Below are 26,228 nucleotides of genomic sequence, written 5' to 3' on the forward strand. Positions count from 1 at the left end.
ACGACACAGCTTGTGTCATATTGATGGGAATAGGTAAAAAGAGCTAGGATCAGTACTTTCAACACCTACCACTAGGACATTTATCGCGTTTGCAAAACCAGGAAACGCCCTTTATCGAGATTAGTTGGGATTAGGTTCACCTCAACCACAGTCAAGCCGTGAATGCGCGCACTCCCGGCACAGTTTCCAAACATGAGCACAGCTTCTAGGAACTAGACCATAAATCAATCAGTAGATAATGGTGCATATTTTCGTTCTCGGTTCCCATGGCTGCCAGAGGTGTTAGAAGGCAACGGTGGTCAGTCGAATATGTAGGCAGCACTTCATCGCCTGAGACACACATACGCACTCTCGATGTTCAGTGTCCTCAGCATCTCATCACGATGCGGTCTTTCGAATAATCTCTTAATGGATCTTATTTTGAGCGAACACAATGCAATCATTTTGGGATTCCACTTTTTCTTATCCCTCGTTTACCATGCCCTTTGCTTTGCGTCACTCTTCTGCTAACCCCATATTAATGCGAGAAACCGATCCACTCATGATGCCAACTCTCCAAAATAGGAGAAACAGGGGATAGAAATTACCAATCGGTTCACGTGGAAAGCGCAGAGATGAAATGGAAACGGAGCAACAAAAGGTCACACGAGCCAATTATTATGAATGGTGCTTTCATTCCGTCACATATACGCACGGTGGCCTTTTTTTTGTGCGCTCAGCTTGCTCTGCCGTCCATGTTCCATCTCGTTGTCGTCGCATCCGTAAGCATGGGATATGCTCCCTCGGTTGCTTGGTGTTTATCCTTCATCCACCACAAACGCTAGCCCGGAGGATTTTTTTTCTCGTCGTGTGCAGACGACTCCATTCTAAAATCTGACTAAATATCTTTCACTCGTAGTCGCACTCTGTTTTCGGGCTCTTTTCCGCTCACGGCAGCCACCCGAAGTGTGTGTGTGTGTATGCTCTTTAAACCACGTATAATAAACAGTAATAATAATAATAATAATATTAACACCAAGAACAACATCAACGACTGCCTCCGTCCACTCTGCGTGTGGGTGGAGTTGGGATGCTGAATAACATCTTTTACGGTTGGGTTCGCTTTGTTTTAATTCACTCTGCTGCGTTCCTTTGTTTGGCGCTCGGATTCGTCGAGTGCCATCGAGACGACCATTCATTGCGGGCTTCATTAAAGAATTTTAGTCCTGTGTTTGTGGGGGTGGGTGTATGTGTGTTTGACAAAGGCTGCATTCCGCGACCACGCTGCTGCAGATTTATCACGGCGGGATGGACATTTTCATTCGTGCCGTTTTTCACTACTGTTGGTTTTTTTTGTTCACTGTGTCTTCAAATTTTTTAATTTATCTTGCCATTGTGAATGAAGAATTCATTTCCAAATGGTTTGGTAACGGAATGCTTTAAAATGCCGTGAAACTTTCCTAAACGGAACAACACCTATGATTTTTCTCAAAACGATAGAGAATTAACGCATAGTTTACGTTAGGCTATTTTAGAAGAAGCTCTCATTTCAAATCTATTTTGACAAAGTACTTATTGAAAAAATCATAACTTTCTATATCATAACCGATTCCGAGAAGTATCTATTTTTTGGAGCAAAAATCTCATGTTTTCATCAAGAAATTACTGAGCAGTAAGCGCTCGAAATTGAACATTTTTTTCGGTTTAGTAAAGGAAATCGGGGTTTTTGAAAAAAAAATTTGATGCCAAATGTCTTAAAATTGCATAAAACGTCGAGTAGTGTCATCTCGAAATTTTTTTTTGTCAAAAATCGACACACTGGGACTGGTTTTTTGTTCGAATACGAAACGAAACGTATGGTTTTGGGTACAAATAAAAATAGTTATCTCGATTTTTCATTCGCAACTTGCTGCGAAATGTTGATTTGCACGATAATATACTCTTTGCAAAATATTAGCTCATTCTAACTTCATTTATTATTGTCATAGACGTAAAAAATTGAGTTTTCTGAAAAACGAAAAATCACCGAAAATCGGGGTTTTCAAAGAAATTTGTTAATGCCAAATGCCTTAAAATTGCATTACTCGTCGAGATTTACCGTTATATCGAAAAAAAAAAATGTAAAAAAATATGTCGTTTTCCTTCTGAAAAATCGATTTTTGACAAAAAAAATATTTTTTTAAGGATTACTGTAAATCTCGATGTGTCGTGCAATTTTAAGACATTTGGCATCGAAAAAAATTGAAAGCCCCGATTTCCGGTGATTTTTGGTTTTCAAAAAACTCAAATTTTAACGTCTGCAACACTAATAAATGAAATTCGAATGAGCTAATATTTTGCATAGGGTATATTATCGTGCAAATAAATGTTGACAAGTTCCGAATGAAAAATCGAGATAATTATTTTGATAGGCACTTAAAACCATATGTTTCGTCTCGTACTCCGAAAAAAAAACCAGAGTCCCAAAAAGTCCCAGAGTGTCAATTTTTGACAAAAAAATTTTTCGAGATGACACTAGATCTCGACGTTTCATGCAATTTTAAGACATTTGGCATAAATAAAAAATTGAAAACACCGATTTCCTTGAGTGATTTTTCGATTTTAAAAAAACTCAAACTTTGGCCCCTTTGCGCCACTCTCCCTGAAGTCCGATTGAGCTAATATTTGGCATAGGGTGTTGTTTCGAGGTGATAAACATTTTTTATAGGGTAACTTTTTGAAGTTTTGGGGTCGATTTTTACCCATACATTCATTGACACCCTAGGGTATATGTTATGTCTGGCTATGTTCACAAGCGATAGAAAGAAGATGTGTCATATTGTTTCGCCCTTGTCCCTAACCAGGAACAGGTGGTAATCACTTGGTATTACTTCCCTCCATCATCCACCTACCATTCATATGAAGATGCCCGATCTTGGCTGCTTGCAGTTGCGAATGAAAATTACAGAGAGCACTCAATTATGGTATGGGTCGGACTTGATAATATACAGACTCGATTATATACAATTTTGGACTCGATTATATACAGTTTTAAAAAAATATTTTTTTTTGCATTTCAAATATGTCTTATTTCAAGGAGAAAAGTAACCTTTCAACGTAAAGGTGAAATTCAAGTGGCTATCATATGTACCTTGGGGTAAAAATAGTGATTTTTTAAGATTTTGTTTGAATTTTCACCAGGAATTGATTATATCGATATTACAGCGAAATTAAGATAGATGGAAGTTGGGTGTCAAAGAACAAATTGTAGAGCGATAAGAAAGCTTCAGTTTAATTGATAGAAACAAACATGTTTAATATAAATTTTTAGGATGAAATTAATAATAGCACATTGAAAATTACTTACTTTGAAGTTTTTCACAACTATATCCTGTACTAAATTTTTTCATCTTTCTAATTGAAGCAACATAATCGTCTTCTGTAGCGTACTTTTCAATGAAGTGCCAGTTTGAGATAACAGAGTCCAAAACAAACCAAAAGCTCTATATCTCTGTCATTGTTGAAATTCGATCATATGCGTAGAAAGATTTTTTCATCAAATATGATCCTCTATCTCCTCTCGAATGAATTCGGGTTTTTATATGAGAAAGGTATGTTATGACTTTGAGGGGATGAATCAAAAATAAAATTCTTTTATTTTGAAAAGACGAAAAATATATATCAAAAACGATTAAAAGAAAAAAAAAATTACTCGATTATATACAGGATTCGATTAAATACAGTGAAAATAAATCCGAGACTGTATATAATCGAGTCCGCCCTGTATAAAGTAAATGATTTTGGTTTGTCTAGTCGAAAATATGATCATGGTTTGTCCACTTTTTTGAATGCTCTAATTCAGCGCACCTGTGTCGAATCAGGTATTCGAATGTTTCAAAACATATAAATAAAATTGTCTTTTTAATGATTTACAGTAGTTTCATAGTATATTTTTACGGATTCACATGTTTTAATGGATTATGAAATCCACCTTCTATTGGTGTCAATGCGCCCCTCATTTGCACTAACTTTTAAACAATCAACGTGGCAACGAAGGAGAAAATGCTATTTCTGTAGTCATAGATTTATTCGATTTAAACTTATATTTTAATATATTATGAATCCTTGCCTTCTCCTGCATAATTTAATAAACGAAAGAAAAGGGTAGTAATGGCTCAAATGTTTTTTTGGTGTACACTTTTGAACAGAATGGTTCCGGATTCTACCACGTTATTTCATCTAACCCGTTTGAAGGATACTAGTTTATACAGGAAACGGATTCTTTCAGGGCTTCCATTTGATGTATCAAAACAGAAAAAATACAGTTATAGAACAATTAAAACACTCAATTCAAATGCAATTACTACACACAATCACAGTCCTATGTCGAGATCCTGAAGGCTGATTTAGACGATGCCAGTCAGCGCTCTAGTTGAAGTATCCAGTGAATAGAGAACAGACACTCTGTTCAAGTTAGAGGCCAATTACTTGTTCGATACTGGTACAAGTAACTTGAACAGAGTGTCTGTTCTCTGTTCACTGGATACTTCAACTAGAGCGCTGACTGGCATCGTCTAAATCAGCCTTCAGGATCTCGACATAGGACTGTGATTGTGTGTAGTAATTGCATTTGAATTGAGTGTTTTAATTGTTCTATAACTGTTCTATAATGCCCCTAGGCCCATTTGTAAAGCCGGACAAACCATGATCATTTTTTCGACAAACTATGATCAGAGGTGGACAAACCATGATCATAATTTCTCTTTGAGGAAAATCGCTAAAAACCAAAAAAATTTGAATAATTTCAACGCCTAATGGTAGCATTAGCAACTAGAGACTTGGGGCTTTTCAACAAACCCACGTATTGATTATATGTGATTTCCATGAAGAAAAATCGATTTGCATTTACTAGTTGCGTGAAAACACCCTAAATCGGACAAACCAAGATCATTTACCCTAGTCGACTTTGACGACATTATTCTCTACTTATTTAATCTAGATAGGAATTGTATTAAAGATGTATTGATGACGTTTAATCTCTTGCACATAATCTGGCATTGATTACAGTGTTGTTCACTGTAACTCTAAAACATTCTTTCGCATAGCGGATTTGTTGTTATTATATTACGTTACTGAAGATAGGATGAAACGAAAATACAGGCAACAAAGAGTAAATGGTGATTGAATTGATGAATTGATGAATTCGCCGTTTAGCTTAATGTTTGATATGAGGGGCTCAGAATGCAAGGGGTGTAAGTGACTTGATCGATTTCTCTTCATCAACTTTTTATTTAGTTAATAACTCAACTGCAAAAACGTTCCAATTTAAGTTTGCTATACAATTCGATAGATGAGGTTCTGACCTATCTTCCACATTTTCAAATACAGCTGGGAATGTATTTGCAGCTAAGTTATGACCAAAAGAGAGAGTCGATGTAGAGAAATCGATCAAATCACTTACAACCCTTTCATTCTAAGCCCCTCATATATGAGTTCGGCAAATGTAGTAAATTTTACATGACTGGTGCGGATACCGACTATCAAACTATGCTGAAGAAGACTGGAACGTATGAAAGTGTGTTCCATTAAATAGATCTGGTTTCAGTTTGCATAATTTGATTAAACATTTGTCCTATGTGTGTCAGGTTGGGTATCCTCAGGATAGCTCTCAAAGTTACTATATTTTTACGTAATGAAATAGGATCCAAAGAACAATGATTGAATAATTATCTAGTGAATACTGACAGTGTTCATTTGAGATGTGAGATGGCATTAGTTTCGATGCTCGAGCATGATTTGCTCTCTGGAATTTTTATTTTCCAGGTTCAACTTTAATAGGTCTGAAGGTTGCAATAGGTTGCCATACTTAAATGAGACAACATTGTCCTAGTATCTATGTTTCTGCATTCATCGGTTGAAGAAGCAGATACCCTAGCTTTGAGAAAGACTCCGCTATTGGCAGTCATTAGAATGATGTTTCAGCAGCTCTTTGGTGTGTGTGTGTGTGTGTGTGTATATCTCCTTCAAACATGTCCCACGACATGACCCTCTACTCTAGTGAAACCACCGTAAAACGTGATTCTTTCCAAAACTCCTGCGATCGTAACGTAAACAAGACCGCTCGAGCTCGTGAAAAGACCGCACCGCGAGAGCAAACAAAAACCTTATATTTCTTGCTTTTCGAGCATAAGACAATTTTTTTTCTTCTCATTGATATTCACCCCTCGCCACGTCCGCACTTCCGTGCTGCTCGGTACCACTCTTCCTCGTTTCCCTTGGTGCGTTTTCACCCGATGCCCTATCCCTCTCTCTCTACACGTATATTATTGTCGAGCGCAGCAATTGAAGCGAACCTCTTCGCCTCGTATAATACCTCTGCCAGGGGGACCTCACTGCACTCTGTGACCACGGAAATGTAGAGCGAAAAAGGTCTATTTCTTGTGTGTTCTCTGGCGCGGATAGTCTTCCCCTCGGTGGTTGTATGTTTCCGCTATGCCTCTAGCGGAGAGGTACTGTCCAGTGATTACGCCACATGCGTGCGCTTCGTGATGATAACCCGAATTGCGGATTCTGCGGATGATTGAAAGATAAAATTGATTAGACAATTAGCATCTTTTTGTGACCCCATCTGGGAACGACACCAACGCAACGGTTTATGATTCTTGAGCCGATTTTCCTAGCAATTCCAGACCTACTCAAGGTTTTATGCTTGACTTCCTCCCATACGTAATAGAACTTTATATTCTATTACGTCCAAACGGCAGGTGGGTCTAAGTTGCATGCTAAAAATACGGTTCCACTTCTGGTGAAGAACCCTTACTTTGTAAAATCCAGTCCAGGGCTGTATCCTGGGAGCATTTTGTTTTACTCATACAATTTTACTAGCTGTAAACAATTTGGACGCGTCATCAGAGTCTATTCAAAAATGTTCTGGAAAAAAAACCTACTCCCCAACCCCAACTTCGTACCTGCGCTCCAGAAAACCTTCACTTTCCCAGCGGAGAGGGAGAATAGGGAGATTTTCTGCAGCATAATCTCGATCATTCTTTACAATCTTGTTGAGATGAAATATAGCGGCAATCGGAGAGGAAAAGACAGCAGCGTGTCGTATCTCTGCTTCTTTCACATGCTTTGGGGAGGAAAATAGGCGCTGTTCGAATACCGAAGGTATTAAATCTCTATCGAAGCATGAGACCCGATTCCGGGATACTCTTCCCCTTCTGGCTTCGTGCGCTTAAAACCCTCTGTCTCCGATGTAATGCAACAAACTACACGTGTATATTTGCGGGTGTGTGTGTATGTGCACAGTCATTTGATTAAATCAAAGCCAATAATTTTTTATTCCTCATTGGGGATTTGGATTGCGGGATGGCGCTTCAACAACTGGCATGCTTATCTTCCGGGTTGGCAGGATTTGTTGATGTAATAAAGAACGAGATTCGATTAGGATGGACGACGACTATTGATTCCTGGCGAAGGGTCATTTTCGATACTATTCCTGGTGCTTGTGGTGGCATCTGGGGTCGGGGTGGTGTATAAAGCTGTGTGGTTTTATGTGACAATGTTTTGCACATCGTCTGGCGTGGCTTCTTACCCTGTACTGGTTTGTTACAATGCAATAATAAACAGAATGTAGTTGTGGTTAATGTGTGCAATTAATGGGGAAAAACAAAAGCCAAATTAGAAGCACCTTTTTCCGACATGTTCGAAATGGTGGTCCCAAACCGAAGTGCTAGCAAAGATGCACTGAACCGATACACATCATTACCATTGGATCAAGTAATTACTGCTAAAGTTATATTAGGCTAAGATTGATGTAGTAAAATGCTCAGAATTTTTCATCAGACCAGGTTTAAACATATCGCCTTTAGACGGCATCATGGTGATACAGCATATCGATCACATAAGCGCGATATGCGAAAGGGTTAAATCTTTACCTTTTCGTTATTATTTTACGTTTATGTATGTCAGATGTAAATATATATATATATATATATATATATATATATATATATATATATATATATATATATATATATATATATATATATATATATATATAAAATATTTTTTTTTATTTAAATCGTTTATTTTTACAGGCTCAGTTACATAGGTTTAATGGAGCCGAACTCCTTACTGTATTGTTACTAGTATATATACATTTTTCCTTAATTCTAATGTTAATAATATAGGAAACCGATTACTCGCGGTCGACTCGAGTTTAGAAGGGTGACATATTTTCTTCATATAAAATATTTCACACATATGTTTTTATAAATGGTGATTTGTACGTATATTCATATTGAAGAAAATTTCAATTCATATTCTTAATTAATTTTCTATGATCCCCCACATAAAAAATAATTGGTTTTTGATTCAATCATATTCGGTTCAATTCAGTCCATAATAAAATATAAATATAAAAATATAAATTCCGATAAAAACATCATAATTACGTCATCTCAACTTTACCGTCGGAATGCTCATCATCATCTGGAATGAACTCTGCACACGTTGTTGTTCCATTTGGTCCGTCATGAGACCTAACTTTTTCAACGTTGTAGCGATTCTTGCCTCGTAACTTTGTGGTGACTTTGCGTAATTGCTGATCGCCACCAAATCTCTAACCTCGTAGACGTGGCAGCCTGACTTTCCGATCGAAATACTTTTTCATTTGCTGCTGTGTCTCCAAAATCGATCGCCCTTGCATTTTTGCGTCAGCCATCCGTACATCGTTAGAAATCTAATATCGTGCTACAAGATGTGGTTTCCGTGAGTATGACAACGGATGAGATTCGAAGGAAATTAAGATTATTTTTTAGAAAACCAACTAAATGTAAATGTGTTTTGAATTTTATGTTTTCATGTTAATTTTAAGAAGGGTAACGGGCTTACAGCCTATAATCCAATAATAATAATAATAATAATCTGTTCCAAATCTCAAACGGACTGCGATCGACACTTCGTTGGAAAGTATTGTTGATGTAATTGATGTAAACCCCGTGGATCTTGTCCACCCTAGGAACACAATTCTTTGTTAGTAGGTGCTCACTTCCTTCAGTTTCACAATATTCCCGGAACACTGTTGCCGTAACTGCTATTTTCGTTGAATTCTCAAAAGTTACATTCTGGATCTCTTATTTCTGAAGATCTTTTTCCGCAGTTGTAGATTTTACTGGATAAATCCTCACAGACTGGATGAATGGTTCCCAACCGTAAACAGGTAGCGGTACTGCTTTTTGGATGCTATTGATGAACGTTAGATCATTTTTAAAGATTGGATGAAGCAGACCTTCCTTCTTTCCAGACTTTCGTTTTGCTTATATGAAAGAAATACAACTTTTGACAATCCACTCTAGCTTATCTTAAAGGATGCCAATCCAGTACCCCCTGTAGAATATGCTCTTCTCACGCCGAAATGTCCCAGCTCTTGGATTTGCCCGATAACCGAATTCTTCGTCGTTGTCTGTATTACCAGGAGTTTTTCGCCTCCATACTATCGGTATAGAACCCCGTAGTCCAGGAAGTCGTCGCCAAGCTTCATCCGGTCTCCTGGACGATGTTCGATGACATAATTATATTCTTCCAGAAGAAGCGCTCAGTTTGCAATCCTTTGAATGGGATTTCCAATAGATAAACTCCTCCAAGTATCTCCAGCTCGGAACCTGGGTATCCCGCTTTACTGGTATCCGTGGAAAATTCTATAGCTGATTGTGGATGATATAGTGTTAAGGATGATCGGGAACATAGTGCTCACTTGAACTACTCACCTGTCGCTTTATGCTCATATAAGACTGAATCGTTCTTACACAAATCCGTCAGTGGCTTTGACACGATTGAATGCACGAATTTCCGGATGAATTCAATCAATCTTAGAAACCGATAGATCTCTTTGAAATTTTTAAAATCGGTGAAGTGCTTTACGGCTACTGCTTCGTCCTTAATTGGCCTTATCTCCACTTGTTCGATTTCGTACCCCAGACATTCGATCTTCCGCTTCAGGAACTTGCGTTCCGCTACATCAAGTACCGTATTTAGTTTCTTCATTGCTTCCCGCTTCCCGCTGGAGTCAGAACGTCACCAATGTACACTATTACGACCCTTTTCTCGATCAGATCTTGGCAAAATGTTATGTATGTGCCTTCGGAATACGGTCGATGATGTTCTCAATCCTAACTGCGTTGTCAGAAACTCGTATTGCTCGTCGGAGGGTGTGACGGATGCTTTATACTGTCAGCGCAATATCTGCTAAAATTGGAATCACAGAGCGGCAAATGATACTTATCGTTCGATTCAACGTGACATGTGTGAAATTGACAGAATATAGAAAAAGAAAACATATTCCATAGTCACTCAGTTGAAATATTGTGTGCAATAGTTACTTTTAGTTTTAACACATTGGCTGATTGCTGACTAGAGTGACAATTTATGTCTCTGTCTATTTATTACTTTCTTTCTTTCTCTCTCCCTGTTTCTCTCTACCTCTCTCTATATCTTTATCAATTTATCTCTCTTTCTGCCTCTCTTTTTTTTCTTTTTTCTCTTTTTTTCTCTCTCTCTCTCTCTCTCTCTTTCTTTCTCTCTCTCTCTCTCTCTCTCTCTCTTTCTCTCTCTCTCTCTCTCTCTTTCTCTCTCTTTCTCTCTCTCTTTCTCTCTCTCTCTCTCTCTCTTTTCTCTCTCTCTCACTTCTTCGGCTGTCTCCCTCTTCCTCTTTACTCTTTCACTTCTTCTCTCTCTCGTTCCTCTTTCGCTTTCACTCTCTCTCTCTCTCTCTCTCTCTCTTTCTCTCGATTCAACGTGTAAACGTGTAAGATTCTAGTGTAAGTTAATGTAAGCTAGATTCCGAATATTTGTTGCATAGAGGTAGAATGTGAGCGGCGAGTAAAATCGGAGAAAAACTTGCCTTTTTTATTCGTTGTTTACTCGTTCTATAATTTCCAAATATATCTTAGGCAAAAAAAATTGCTGGAGATATTTTCTATTAATTTGCACGTGTCTGCAGCGATGAGTTTTGTAATTATCACCCGGATCACTGCATTACAAATGTGCCTCACTGGTTCTTCCGGTGGTTTATCTGCGACTCCGATGCTGTACACAATGTTTCAACTTCTGGGATGAACTCGGACCTGGTTGTGTCACATTCACCCGAAACACGTTAATGGCCGACGGAAAGCCTCTCGCAAGTAAACGTGTGTTCCACCGATTGCCCGGTTAGGTTGAAACATAAGAGACAATCCTTTAGTTAGGTCATCCGTTTGCCTGGTGCAGGTTAATTTTATCTTTGAGATATATCATTCTCAAAATCGCTTGAAATTTATAACTACGTGTATGAGCTAAGTGATCCAAATGATTGAATAATGTTTCTAATTGAATTGAAAGTCCATTACTCATACAAAATTTATAATTCAATTAATATGAAAGTGACTCTATTTTTTTCTCTCGACTTTGTATAAATATAGTATAACGCCCCTCTCTCTCGTTTTTGCTCTACCCACGTAATCTATGAGTTTTTGGATACCGGTTAATGTATGAATGTGATCATTTTAATGACGCTTATTAGGATTAAATATAAAATACCTCCTAATGAAATATAGCTGTATACTTGGGTAAATGTTACATTCGGGTAGATGTTTCTTTCGGGTACCTGGCGGATTTTGGTATTTGTTGCGTTCGGGTGATTAGAATTCGGGTAACCCTCTTTCGGGTAAATGTGACACAATCCTCGAACCCACGCCGATACACTAAAACTCAGCAGTAGTACACGATTCATCTATTCGGATTTTCAGCGACGCAACTCTCAAAATACTAATACGGTCACTCAATATGTTCAAAGCCTGTTTTTCGTTAATTTTCGTTACAGATTCGTCTACATGTCCATTCTTATCAATGATACGCCTGCGCCATATTCGAACATTACTTCTTTCGGAAACGAACCAACAAAGACCATGTGGTCCAAAACCGCAATTGGGCTGCAGAACTTCACCGATTTGATTACATTCCCCATTATGTGTCCTGATTTCTGGCATCTGGAACAGACAGGCCTTCTGCCTCCGGGTGCGTTTCCATTTGGACGATATGGACTCTTAACACCGTTATTCTTCCGTTGTGGCATGGTTTGCTTATTCCTCTCCGACATCTGACCAGAGTCGCTGGACTGCTGGCTTTCCATAATATTTTGGTACACTCCTAGGTCTCCTTGAATTCGTCAATCTTCTTTACACCATAATATACTGGTTTGTCATGGGTGGTGATCGCCTTAGTGTTCCATTTTCGTTAAAATCCGGAAATAGTCAGTCGTGGTGAAGGGATGGACGTGTGGGAATTCAAAGGTTATGCAAGTGTGTTAGAGAACCTTCATAGATTAGGGATGCTCTGTTATGTATGAAAAAGGTATGACAAACTACATTCAATAGCAAAAGGATTTATCGTTGATATGACCCTCGCTATCACCCACCAACATGCTGCATCGAGCGAATCGACAGAATTTGGAATGATACCGACTGAAGTGTCTTGGGATCTTGATGAACGAAAGTTGGGGGCAGTATTACGATGATCGCCTGAACAACCACAGACAGGAGGCGTTGAAGAGGACTATATTGGTGCAGTGAACAACGATGACGTACCTTCCCTCCTCCCATCGATGGGCGAAGTTAAGGAGGTCATCATTCAACGACGATACGATGAACTGGTAACGATGAATCCGTATCGGAACTCTTCAAGTAGGTCCGGGAAAACCTCTAGAGTTTATAGAGTCTGGAACACAATGGCTTTCAGAGGAATGGAAAGAAGGTAGAGTTTGTCCCTTCTAGAAAAAGGTAACAAGCTGGGTTGTGAGGACAGTTGTGCAATCACGATCCTGCATGGTACATCTTCGTCGACTACAAAGCCGCATATCATACAACCGTCTGGCGACGGCTTTCTCCGAAAGCTGACAAGAATCGTTTGCAATTACAGGGAACTTCGACAAGGCGATGGACCCTCGTGTTTGCTCTTTCACGTGGTGCTGGAAGGTGTTTTGCGGAGAGCAGGCATCAACATGCGGAATACGATTTTCAACAAGTTCAGTCAGTTTATCTGTTTCGCCGATGATGTGAACATAATCGAAAAATCAAATGCGATGGTAGCGGACTTGTGTATCCGACTGAAACACGAAGCAGGGTGGTTGGGCTTGGGATCAATGCGTCTAAGTCTAAATACATGCCAACATTAGGGACATAAATTTAGACTTAGGAACATGTCTACCTTGGCTCGTTGATAAAAACTGATAACAACAACAGCCGTGGAATTCGATTACTCAGAATCAACAAAAGTCGTGCCTGCTATAGGCTCAGCGAATTCTTAAGGTCCAAAAAACTCCGACATCGTACGAAGTCTGCGATATACAAATCATTGTGTGCCCGTGTCGGGCACACGTACATAGCATTGGAGACAGCAACATCCCAATTACGAAAACACTTGAAATACTAACCTCGAGCCACCCGCGAGTAATCGGTTACATATTACTAACATAGATAATAAGAAAAATTGTATTGAACTCCCGGCCCTGTGAGGCTAACGCCATATGAGCCTTTATAAAAATATATATTTTGGAAAAAAAAAATCGTTGATTCGACCGGTTGTTGGCTCTATGGTCGAAATTTCATATATTTTGTTCATTATTGCGGTTTGGTGCAAGAACCTAAAAGATTAACAATGATAAAATAAGCTTTACTAAAAAAACAATAACAAATTGTTAAAAGAAATTCAGCTGACAAAATGCATCTGGAATTCGAATAATGATTAAAACAGTGTCCGGATATTAAATCACGACACAGTCAAGAAAATTAGCAAATATAACATTATTTTGTGGATTTCTGCTATTCATAACATCCATAAACGCCTTCTAATTATATTGGAATGGTACTGTTTCATGTTATGCTATAGCAATATTTTTTAATTGTTAACGTTATCCTCGTAAACGTTTAAGTGTCCGGATTTTGATGCGTTATGGTACTTTAGAATAAAATAAACGTAGAAGAATATACTAATTTTGAGTTATGATTTTATGAAGTCAACAAAATACTTCTAATATGTTGGCTCACACAGTTATTAGCTTCTTCATTCACTAAAATGATTAAATGTCGAACAACTGTTGAGGCACAACAAAAACTGTTTGTCTGAGCACGATAATCCCAGCAAGCAACGTCATAAAGAAGGCGCCCTACCTTCGGAAGCATCTGTTTCGCATTATTCTCAGCATTTCCAAAAAACAAACTACAATCCATCACGCACCGTTAAACACACATCACTGTCCCGTAAGCGGAAACCTCTGTCAAAACTAATCAACAGAGGAGTGTGATAATCATCAAGCGCGTTAATCTCTGCCTCATTTCTCCCCGCCCAGCCATCGTAGCGTTCAGCTATTGGTATCTGGAGTAACGTCTCCCGCGCTGTTCTCGCAGCAGCAGCAGCATACCACAAGGAAGGTATGAAAGTAAAGGCAGCGCCGCCACACATAAACGCAGCTTCCCTGAGCGCCATGCCATAGCTGCTGGGAAGGTGGAAAGGAGACACATAAGCCGAATTGAGAAGCCTCTGATGAAAGGGCTTTGTCGGCACGGGACAAACCCCTGAGCTTAGCCCGAAGAAATGACGTGATTTTGGATGCTTTTCCCTATAAATTGATGCATTTTGGAGAAACAAATTTGAATTTGGAAATCGAACCTAGTATTTCCCGATTTCGGTAAAATGTACCCACATTTCCACACAAACCCTGAACTGTCTTCGATAAAACCAATTTTTATGTTCTCTCTATTCCACCACGAACATCTTAATCTATTTCCTCGTGGGGTTTTCTCTTCCATAGTCCCTTAAAGAGCGGCTTTTTGTCTTGGGAGTTCTAGGTAAACCTATAAATAATCGTCTACGACAGAGGGAAACACATTTCTCACGATTTTTTTTTCCTTTGACGTCTAGTTTATTTGTGTTAATTGAAGACTGGTTGGTCTTTTTGACGGCAGAATATTGTCGAGAGCAACATCGATGACCACAACAACAAACAACAGCAGTTTTATTGCTTCTTTCTGAGCTTTTACTTCCCGCTCCATAAAACGCCACTAAACAGGATTCTTGCTTTCCCATAAAACGTTTCAAATCATATTTTGCCTAATGAAGTTACTTCCTCATTAATTCGCGGTCCTCTTCTAATGGAGCGTTGAGGGGTCTGTGATGTCGTTTTTTCACTCTTGCATGTCGGCAAACGTCATTTTTGACGTCCAGTGAGATTTATTAAACAACAAATTTGAATTCACAATGAAAAGTATTGTGTTCACAATACAACAAATGCGCAAGTCACCGACAGTTTGTGCATACGGGGATTTGAATGACTTTAAACACCTTATCAACGAACAACGGGTGGGGAATAAAATTCCGAATTAGTTGTTCTCTTTTCCTCTGCTTTCAAAAAGCATTCTTTTTCCCGTTCTCGGTTTTGTTTATTTTGGGTGCGTCCAATTCGGAAGTATCGGCAGTAGAAGAGCGGCTTAGCTCTTTGCGTTTCGTTTGTTGTTTCGTCTTTCCTTTCTCTCTCTCTCTATCTTAACGATTTGAAGCTTCGGTCAAACGGCATTTAAATCCACTCGACCGAACGCGCGCGCGCCTTTGTGTACGTGTTGTTGCTGCTCGTAAATTTGTATACAATATATTTGAATACAGTAGCGCTTGTGATTAATTAATTACGCGAACGCGAGGCGTTCAACTTTGTGTCGACCCACAAAAGCTCAATGCAGCGCGCGAAGCCTGGGGAGAATAAATCTCGGGAGAATTTTGCGATTTGTATTCAATTGATTCACTCTCCGCGTTTGATAGAGGAGTTCGGTGAAGCGGCGGACACTTACGTATGCGAGGTTTTCTGTTTGTTGAACCTCTTCTGAACCGTCTGGGTGTCACTGTTTGGAGGTTTGTTGACCTGCCACCGTTGATATGGATTGTAGTTTGTGGAAGTTACGTTCAACCGCTCAACATTTTAGATGTTAATCTCTGTAAGATTACCCCTATGTGGTCGCCATTATAGGCACAATAGGCGATAACTAGACCATGTGCTATCGAGTGAAACAAGTAATAATCGGATGGCTCAATATCTGGTGAATGCTAGGGTAGGGTATGACTTCCCATATGAGTACTTCCAAATTATAATAGGCTTGGCAACGTGAGGTCGAGGGATGTTATGATGTAGATTCACTTTTTTTTGGGCCTCTACTCGATTTATGGCCGGTTGATGGTTTCGCTTGTAATACATATTTTCTTTGGATTGTTCTAACAGATTCATTTTCTTCCCCCAGCCTCAATGCTAACGGTATAAAACGAAGGAATTTCAATGAAGAAATTCCTTCCTTTTATACCGATGGGGCAATTGTTTACAAACGAAAAGACGACGGTCAACGTCTCTTGGCTTCAAATCATAACAAACCCAAGTTATTCGCTTTTGAGTCATTTCGAACTTCTTGTGTTTCTTGTGTTTGGCACAGATCCTCATCGAGCAATGCTTCCAAGCGGAAGAAAATGAACACTTTTCGCAAATGACGATTATTTGACGCTAAATTAGACATTTTCACTTTACCAAAATTATGTGATGTCAGAACAAAAACACTAATAGGTCAAAGCGGTTTGCTGACCATACGTCTAAGCTCGCATAATGACATTTTGGTTATGACAAAATCGACCACTGTATCGGTAACAATTCACTGTAACATTTGGATTCCAGTGCTTTACTTTTCGTTGATGGGTTGAGGTCAACCTTCGTTTTTCATTGGTCCGAATACAACAAAAAAGATCTGTGAAATTATGTAAAATTATCAACAGGTTTGAGTTCCCGCATCTATTGAATCATATATGTGCGAAAGTTCAGGTATTTGAACTCAATCATGCATAAGCTGGCCTCGGAAAGGCCTAATTGTTGCAATCAACGAGGTACAGATGGTTTTGGAGATTCATTTATACTTTCTTCGACGGCAACGATATTTAACGATATTTGATTTAACCCCTTCCCTTCCCTTTTTTTTGGTTTTGTCATACTTTGGACCCGAAAGGTTCGTTCGGTTGACGTCGAACAGCGTTTGTTTGCGCGTGGAACTTCAAAACTAACTCTTGGATCAGATTGTTACTAAGGATGAAAAGCGGATCCATTACGACATTCCTTTGCGAAGACATTGTGGAGTGACTGCAGTCATCAAACACCCCGGCGGCTAAGCTACACATCCATGGTTCGAAGCCAATGAGGTATTATAACTGTGTTTGGTGGCAACAGCTGCACATTATGAATCATCAATCGCTATCAAACACAGTTTTCTTCAAGGCTGCGTTAGCGTCGAGCATTGAACGGCCGCAGCATGAGCAAAAATGCGATCAGGCGATTTTGCTGCACGACAACGCTCGACCACATATTGTTCATGTTCTTGAAACTGTCTTGGGAAAACATAAATGTGACGTCTTTCCCCACCTGTCATTTTCTTGAAATATAGCATCTTCCGTACATCATTTGTTCGGTTCGTTGACGTATGATCATGACGTATGATCAGAACATTCTTTCTTACGAAAGGACCAAAAATTTGAACGATTCATCAATCGATCTGGAATGCTACCGGAAAGCTGGAAAAAGAATCTTTCTAAATATGAGGCTAGCCGAATCTATCACAATACGATCGAACCGGGAAGGAATACCGATTGAAAACTAGGAAGAAACTAGAAAATTAAAACTACAGTAGAAGAAGAGCATAGTTTGATCTTCGCTCGGAAGAATGAACGGGTTAATCCCAAAGGCAAGAATTTACGTAACTAACAGAAACGTATAGTGTTTGAAACGAAAATGTAAAAACCCAACATGTAAGAAATAATTAATGATTTCGGATGCTTATTAGTTAACCATCTCTTGATATATCACATAAATGTCAAATGAAAATATTTCTACGCATCTATCTCAACCAGAGATGCCAACCTTCTAGATTTCTCAGGATTTGCCAGACTTTTTGGCACGTTCCCTGATATCCTGACAAACACTCAATTTGGCTGATTTGATCCTGATTTTTATACTTTTCACTTTATCTGAAAGAAAATTATCCGTAATAGATATACAAAGTTTTACTGGTTGGAAATGACAACTGTCGTAATAACATTCATACAAAATTATAGGAGGTTGTATCCAATATACGACCGCATTGTTGACGTAGAACTACACTGTTATTTTATATAAGTCGCTCGTTTATACCTTCGGATATTATTCTATAATGCTGTGAAATTTTAGAAAGAACTGCATAGTTGAATAATCTCTGAAATCGTTTTTTCATTGTAGAATCAGTTGACGATAAGTGATTGATGATTCATACTTGCCCTAGCAGAACAATACACTACCTGATCTTATGTCGCAATTTATTGCATGTCAATACATTGAAAATTTACCTCGAATGCAATTCCGGTGGCCTCTTCCGCAATTGACATAGACTCGGCTACAGTCGATTATATACATGTTGCACCAGCACCATTATTCCACATCTCATAACTACATCTATATATCTTTGGCAACGCATGGAAACAATAATATTGACAGCAATTGCAAGTATCAAAGTATTGCCTCAGTGGAATCGCACCTCTAGGCATCGTTCCTATAACGTAAACCAAGGGCCAAACAAGCGTTCGCCATAGCATGCATACAGAGCCATACATTGGTGGCTTGAAACTACTAGGAATATAAACACTTCTCATCATTTTGCGCTATTCTCAAAAGAAACGCTTCTGTTAATATTACTGGCCTCGAAAAAAGTTGCATTACTTTCTCATGCTCAAGATAAGCACAGCTGCCACCTTCAGTGGAGGAAGTTTTGCTACTGGCAACCGAAACCTAATCACATACAAAACTCCAGAACAACATTTACTTTTTTGTTGGTGACTAAACAATCAAAATGAACTCTTTTTGTTAATATCAACAATCTCGAAAACAGTAGCATTGCTTCATTATGATCAAGATTAGCGCAAATGCAATCCTAGTTGAGGGCAGTTTTGCGACTGGCACCGGAACCCGAATAACTTATAACATTCCAGTACGACATTCAAGATGCCTGGTATTCCCCAAAAAATTTTTTGGCGCACAACCTTAACGCTTGCTTCGCCATAATGTCAGTTTAATGCATTGATGCAATGTCATAGGCACCAACGAAGCCCTGCTTGGAAAAATACTGAATTATGCCACACAGCTTGTACTCTGCTGTAACATCCATCGATGCGAGTTCACTGATGAGTTTGTCAAGAGCGACCGCCTTCACCACCAGTGGGGGAAGCTTGATTTTGGTTGCTGCCTGGGTAACGGCGTTTACATTTTCGACTGACGCGCCTAGGTCGCCTACTTCGCTGCTGTTCGATGCGGTGTCACTCGCGAAGGCTCGGTTCAGTGCGAGCGCTTTTCAGTGCACCAACATTGCGTGCATCATTAGATGATGCTTGCGTTCGTTTTTTGCAAGGCTCGAGCCTGCCTTCTTCTTCTTCTTGCTCATCACACATTACGTGAAGCGTCTAATTTATGACGCTGAAGAAAAACACACGATACGAATAACGCGAAAAACGAACTGAAAAAACCACACGACGATATCCAAGTTGGATTACCACTGGTGGGGTCCAATCTCAGATCGATGCGCAGCGAAAGTAAAGTGATCTGGATTGCTCAACAGTCCGATACCGAATAAAAGTTTGCCTCAGCGAGATCCACTGTTTATACTCTAGGCAAGTGTTCCCCTTCATTCCTCTTCATTTCCTTTGTTCACGGAGACTTTAAATCCTACAATTTCCCCTTCGTTGCTCGTTATTGACAGCTCTGTTCGGGAAAGCATACAAATGGTCAGAACAAATGTATGGGAAAATGGAAATGCTTAAAGTTTTCATGAGTTGTAACCATTTACAAACCAGGGGATTCGAATGTATAGCATGTTAAACAGCATGTTAAACAAATCCGATTCCTTTAGTATGTAAATCGCCAAAATCCGTTCGCGGCAAAAATAATTATTAAATAGTTATATTTTGAAAGAAAATAATTACTTGATGTTTTCGAATGCTTAAAACACGTAGCCCTAACTCTTACTTAACACGCCCCGATTTTTTCTTATTGCGTTTTCCGTTCAGCGCGCATCAAGAGCGTTTGCACAATATCAGGGTCGGTCCCAGTGCCCAAAGAAATTTATTGTATAAATAGAAAATAGTCAGTAAATCGACTAGAAAGTAGTCACATTTTGTAAAACATTCGAAAACAAACCGTATATATTTTTATTTTATTATTTTGTAACTGTCAGTCCGAATCAGTCGGCACTTCCCTACCCAAAAGCTCAATGTCGGCCTCTAGGGACCGACGCTGGGCTTAACGTGTTAACCATTTGTTTATATATTTTCTGCAACTTTCATAAAACTCATCATTATAATATAAATTATCATCCGATACAGTTTTTGTTTAATACTTGTCACCATTTGTGAAAAATTCTGTTCCTCTATTACGTAGAATACATATTCGATACGGAAAACTAAATTTTAATGTGTAATTCATATTCTTGAAGTGCGTTTATTCCATCTGCAAATCCAATTTTTGCAGATTTTGATTTCACAATTATAGAAAAAAAAACTCGATGCTGTTAACGCGAATTGAATAAATGAACATCGAGGATAGTGTTACGAGATTTGTTTTTCCTCTCACTCCGGAATCTTACTTCCAGAATAACAGAATTACATTGGGCAGATTTTATTTGTATAACTAGCTGACCCGGCAAACCTCGTCCCGCCCAAATTTTTTTTGTTATCAATACCTTCAAACATTCACGTTTTCTTACTAAGCGCGAGTTCATGAGTTCAATCGCAGAACTGTTCATTGATTGATCTTCTAATGGACCCCGTTGAATTTACCTTTTACTATAAAATTCCTAGTACTTCTACCAAAATTCATCATTATAATATCAGATTATTTTCAGACACAATTCTTGTTCAAGATTTTTCATCCACTTGCAAATAACATGTTTCTCCGTTACATGGAATAAATGTTTGATACAGAAAGCATGATAGAATAAAGACAGACCCCTCCCCTCTTCTCTCCTTAGAGAGGGAGCAGGAGTGTCTATTCACCTTAGAGACGTTTCGTGCCCCCTAAAATCTTCACATGCCAAATGTGGCTCCATTTGCTTGATTAGTTTTCGAGTTATGCAGAAAATTGTTTTTCGTTTGTATGACAGCCCACCCTAAGAAAGGGCGGAGGAGTGTCGAACTACCATATAAACATTTATTGTGTCCTAAAACCTGCACATGTCAAATTTGGGTTCGTTTGTTTGATTAATTTTCGAGTTATGCAGACATTTGTGTTTCATTTGTCGCTGTCGCTTCGGCTTCAATATGTTCAGTTAAACTTCTTTTGTCACTATTCCGCCAATGAATTTTAGTTCTCCGATGCCACACAACGCAATTGACTACCGCAGGAAATAGTAGAATCGCTTGGAAAATTATGATGTGGCAATAGTTCACTTCCTCCATGCTTGACTGTTGGTTTTAAAGCTGATAAACCTCTATTTTGGTTAACGTGGCCAAGTGGTATATGATATATGATAGATAAGTCAAATAAAACTGATGAAATCGATCGTTGAATGAGTTGTAGATTGATAGCACTTTGGCCTGCTCTGCATAATCTATATTTATCACAAAACTAAAAAAGATTCGTACTTGTGTGGAGCCGATCTGGCGTAGTGGTAACATCCGTACGACAAAAAGGTGTTGAAAGTCACTATAATAACACAGAAAGAAAAGAAAAGAGATTTGTACTGCAACAATCCTGCTTTAACTTTAACTTTTGTGGATGACGTGTTGTTCTATCCGTTTTCGGACACAGTGGTTTTTTGAGCACTTGAAGCAAAACAACATTTTCATCACAAAACCTTCCAAAGAAGAAAATAAAAACTATATGCAATGTTTACATTACGCATATGGACAGGAACGGCGTAGTATACAAAAAAATGGATAAATTTTTTTTGCACATTTTGCTTTTGTTTTAGTCTTTTCAAGACATCGTTCGTCAAGGTAAGAATAATTTCAAGTACATTTGATTGAAAAATGATAAGTACAAAAATATATATATATATATATAATAGATACAAATTATCCCAGTTTATAAAAAAAACAACTTTTTTATATATTGTTTATTTTATTGTGAGTGGAAAACTTGGTTAACATCTTCCGTTGAGATCCGAAGAGTTTGTTCAAGAAGCTATTCCTACTCGTTTGAATGAGATGAATGTGAACTGAGACAAAGAATCCATTTTCCCGACCTAGACTTCTCGCAGTGGGAAATGACCTCGCTTCATTGACTGGTATATAGGTAAGGAATGAACACGATGAACAACTCTCTTTCTGCAAAACTGGTAACTCGACAACATGCCAGGCAGAGATCCGCATGAATGAAACATTCCATCGGAAAAATAAATTCATGGGTCCGCGATGTTTGTGATGAACAGAAGTGTTGTCATACTTGACTGATGGTAATTGTACATTTAAAAAAAAACCATTTGATAATTTGCTGCACTGATCGAAACAAGGGAAAGACATAAATTATGCAGTTCGACGAGAACAAAATTGACAGTTAGAGCAATCTGCAGGCGAGTTCTGTTATCATATATATGTTTCTCATTACACGTAAGATCCTACGACTAGCGCCTTCCGTTAGAAAAAAGCTTATTTCCTATACACTGAATAAAAAGATAATTAACGTTGCACTAATGACCCACAGATGTTTCTCCTGCTGGACGCGACGGGCATTATGAATAGTTTTTCTTTATCTTCCAAAGTTTTAATTGACTACTCAACACCACAAGCCCAAATGTTGCCCTGTCACTGCTTCTATCAAGTAATTTCTCCCTGATCAAGTGCTGTATTGTGCGAGCACACAACTGATCCTAAATGGTTATTTACGGACCCAGACTACCCACTTAAGAGGCACCAAAAGCACTGGAATGAAGGTGCCTGGGCGCCCCATTACGTCACCTGTTCAATAAACGCGACTGTATTGACACATTTCTCCGTTCTTCGTTTCAGCTTTATTTTGTTTTGTTCTGTTTTTTTTTTGGGATGTTCCTGCCTTCTCTCTGTTTGCCTTTCATTTGTCTTCTTCATAACGAAAAATAACACCAATCGCCTCTGAATTATCCCATAAATAAACATTAGGCTTTTTCGTGTGTCCTTTCCTGTCTGTTATTTGTATTCCCGCTGGTTCTATTCCGAGGTGAACGAGAGAGCGTGTGGCGAGAAGAAAACGGACCCTGTCGGAGAGCATGTCCGGGTGCCGGCAAACGACAATACACCAACCACTGGACCCAACTTGTCCACTTCGTCAGCCGGGCGAAACAGTGCCGGACAGCAGTCCAACTGTCCGGAGTAGCATAAATTCAGGATTAAGTCAATAATAAATTTAGCAAACACAATTTGAATCACAAAGGAGCAAGATTTTTTTGTTACCGAACTCATGGTCAACCGACGGCGCACAGTTGCGAAAAATAGCGACTTTCAAACGATGCACAAAACCGGCACTCTAAATTCGACTGATGCCATAAATTTAGTTAATAATTATTGCCCAATTGGTGCAGTGTCGAAGTTGGTTGCTCGTTGTGTTGAAACGATTATGGCGCAAGTAAATTTGCGACCGAATCCAACTGTGTGTCAATTGAGTCTATACCATCAGAATCTCGCCCGACGGCTATTCCCGTAGATATTTTCTATGTAAAACATACCAGCCTAAATACGAGATTCAAGCTTTCTCCTTCTAGGCTCATGTCGCCATTAAAGCAGTTTTGCACTCGTCCATCTTTTCGGCGACTGATTTGTGGGCCACACCACTCCATAATATGCTAATCCTTCGCCGTTGCTTTGCACATTCTCTCACCTTATTTCTCTTGTTTCCTTCCACAGTTTGCCGCTCTTGCATAGTGCGATATTTGGAAAGCAATAAATACTGCCCCAAATGCAAATCGTACAACAACAAAACGATCAAGATGGCTAATTTAAGGTAATTTGCACACTTCACTTTTTGTTGCCAGCCGTTAATAAGGGGAGGGGAACGTGACTGCCAGCCTCGGCAGCAAGTAAGGGCAATAAAAAAAACACTACCGTATCCGAGCTGCAGCCGTCTGCATTCTCCTCCCCCCAAAGGGGAAAACTCCCGAGACCGTTCTTAACGACTGTCGAAATGATGAATATTTGAGCGTTCCGAAATTAATATTCAATCTCTTGCTGTTTCCTCACTTTCGTTGCCTGTGGCGTTCGTTTTTTATCACTCGCCTCGCGTTCTCGAATTCAAGGCCGGATCGGATACTGAAATCGCTCGTGTACAAACTGGTCCCAGGGCTGTACAAGTCAGAAAACCAAAGAGTGGCCAAATTCTTCGCCGACCAGAGCCAGGACGAGCACTGTGGCAGCCGCAAGCCGCCAGACCACGGCTATCTGGAGGATCAGAACTTTTTCTCGCCGGATGAATTAATATGGTATGTATTGCTGTTGTTGTTGTTGTTGGAGTTACCCGCGCACTTCCAGCGGAAGCTTCCTGCTGATGATAATCGGTGGTAATTTGATTTCTCTCTCAATCTGTTTCCCCACTATCTCTCTCTCTCTCACGTGCAGCTTGAAGCTGGAATATCATTACAACTCGATAGCGGACTACGATCCGAAATCGACGAAACTGCCCGTCACACATTTGCGCTGCCCGGCGGCTGTTACCATTCACCATTTGTACAAATTCATCCTCACCAAGAACGGGCTGCAGCTGGGCAACGAGCGGATCCAGGTGGACATCATCTACGAGGAGGAGGTTCTGCCGCACGATTTCACCCTGATGGATGTGGCGTACTGTTTTGATTACAAGCGGGTAAGTGATAAATGATGTGTTTGAGGCCGAGACTATCAATCCGGAATCTAGCGATTGCATATCAATTTGTATGTTTTGACGAAGGACCACGTCTAATCGGAAGATATAGGGGGTAAAATAAAATTCTTAGCACTGGACAAGTAAGAAAAAATGAATGATTTCGAATGCTTATAACTCGAGGATTTCCTAATTGATCGGAAAGAAGTTTGCATCAATTGATAGGAAATATTTCTACGTTTTTATCACAATGAATTAAATTGTATTTTTCTTGAGGAAAATCATTGAATGATTGTGAAATGCTAACCATTATCCAAACACGCTATGTGCCACGGTTTGATTGGTTCAATTTGTGTGCCTCAAATGCTTCCGACCAAAAGGAACAACCAGAGTAACAGCGGAATATATTTTGAATAAAAAAAGGTGAAAAAAAAACGGGTGGGTAATGTCGGGGACATAACCGGGGAGACGTAGGACTACACCAAGGGGTGTCCATTATTCGAATACAATGGAGCACAGATCCCAGAATGACCAACTTTTCATGCACAAAATTACAGAAACAAATCAAAAGATAAAATAAAATCTCAGCACACTCAGCAAACACTCAAACGTTTACAAAAACGAAAAAATCAAAATTTGTCGTGCAAATGTCTTGCGGTGCAAATGTTGTAAGGGGCTGTCCACATACCACGTGGACAACTTTAGGGGGGGTAGGGGGTATCAAAATGTCCACGCTTGTCCACGGAGAGGGGGGAGGGGGTTTAGACTATATCCACGTGGATACGAAGAATAAATAGTTTTTCACGTGTTTCACGTGGATACGAAGAATAAATAGTTTTTTCAATAGTTTCAATAAATAGTTTTTCAGTATAAATAGTTTTTCAATATTTTGATACGCTTTCAATACCCTCTCGTATTGCGCTACAGACTAAATCAGTGAATCAGAAATACAGAGTGAAGATGAATCGGCATTTCCTGTGATCGATCATATCCCGGAGTAGGCAACGATCTGCACTCAACAAAAAAAAAAAAATGACCAGAATTCAACATCGAAAATTTTGAGTGGGTTTTGGAACGCTGTATCTGTCATAAAACGATGCATTTGTCAAAGCAATAACTGGGTCTTGTACAGAACATTTCAAAACTGTCATCGATTTGCTGCGCGTTCGTTATGTCATTAAATATCCATAATCCAAAATGAAAGGATGATTTTTCATTAGATCGAGAATATTTCTGTGAAGCAAATTCTACTGGAATTTCACTTCAATCGAATGAAAGCGAATCAATTGCGTTAATTGGATTATTACTGGCGAAGATGTTAGTGGATTTCTAGATGGAATAAGTACACTTCTGAAACAAAGCTGTGAACTTA

General features: G+C 39.1%; 1 protein-coding gene across 2 annotated transcripts in view; it reads left to right on the forward strand.

Moving 5' to 3' along the window:
* The window catches only part of LOC129767532 (protein suppressor 2 of zeste-like), a 146,039-nt gene that overhangs the window by 100,339 nt on the left and 19,472 nt on the right, over window positions 1-26,228 (forward strand). For both annotated transcript variants that reach the window (XM_055768531.1, XM_055768532.1), the window contains exons 3-5: window positions 23,908-24,004; window positions 24,297-24,479; window positions 24,616-24,859. In XM_055768531.1, the coding sequence (XP_055624506.1) occupies window positions 23,908-24,004; window positions 24,297-24,479; window positions 24,616-24,859 (524 nt within the window). The remainder of the gene's footprint in view (window positions 1-23,907; window positions 24,005-24,296; window positions 24,480-24,615; window positions 24,860-26,228) is intronic.

The sequence above is a fragment of the Toxorhynchites rutilus genome, chromosome 2 (genome assembly GCF_029784135.1).
Source record: "Toxorhynchites rutilus septentrionalis strain SRP chromosome 2, ASM2978413v1, whole genome shotgun sequence".
In the NCBI taxonomy this organism is placed as follows: Eukaryota; Metazoa; Arthropoda; class Insecta; order Diptera; family Culicidae; genus Toxorhynchites; species Toxorhynchites rutilus.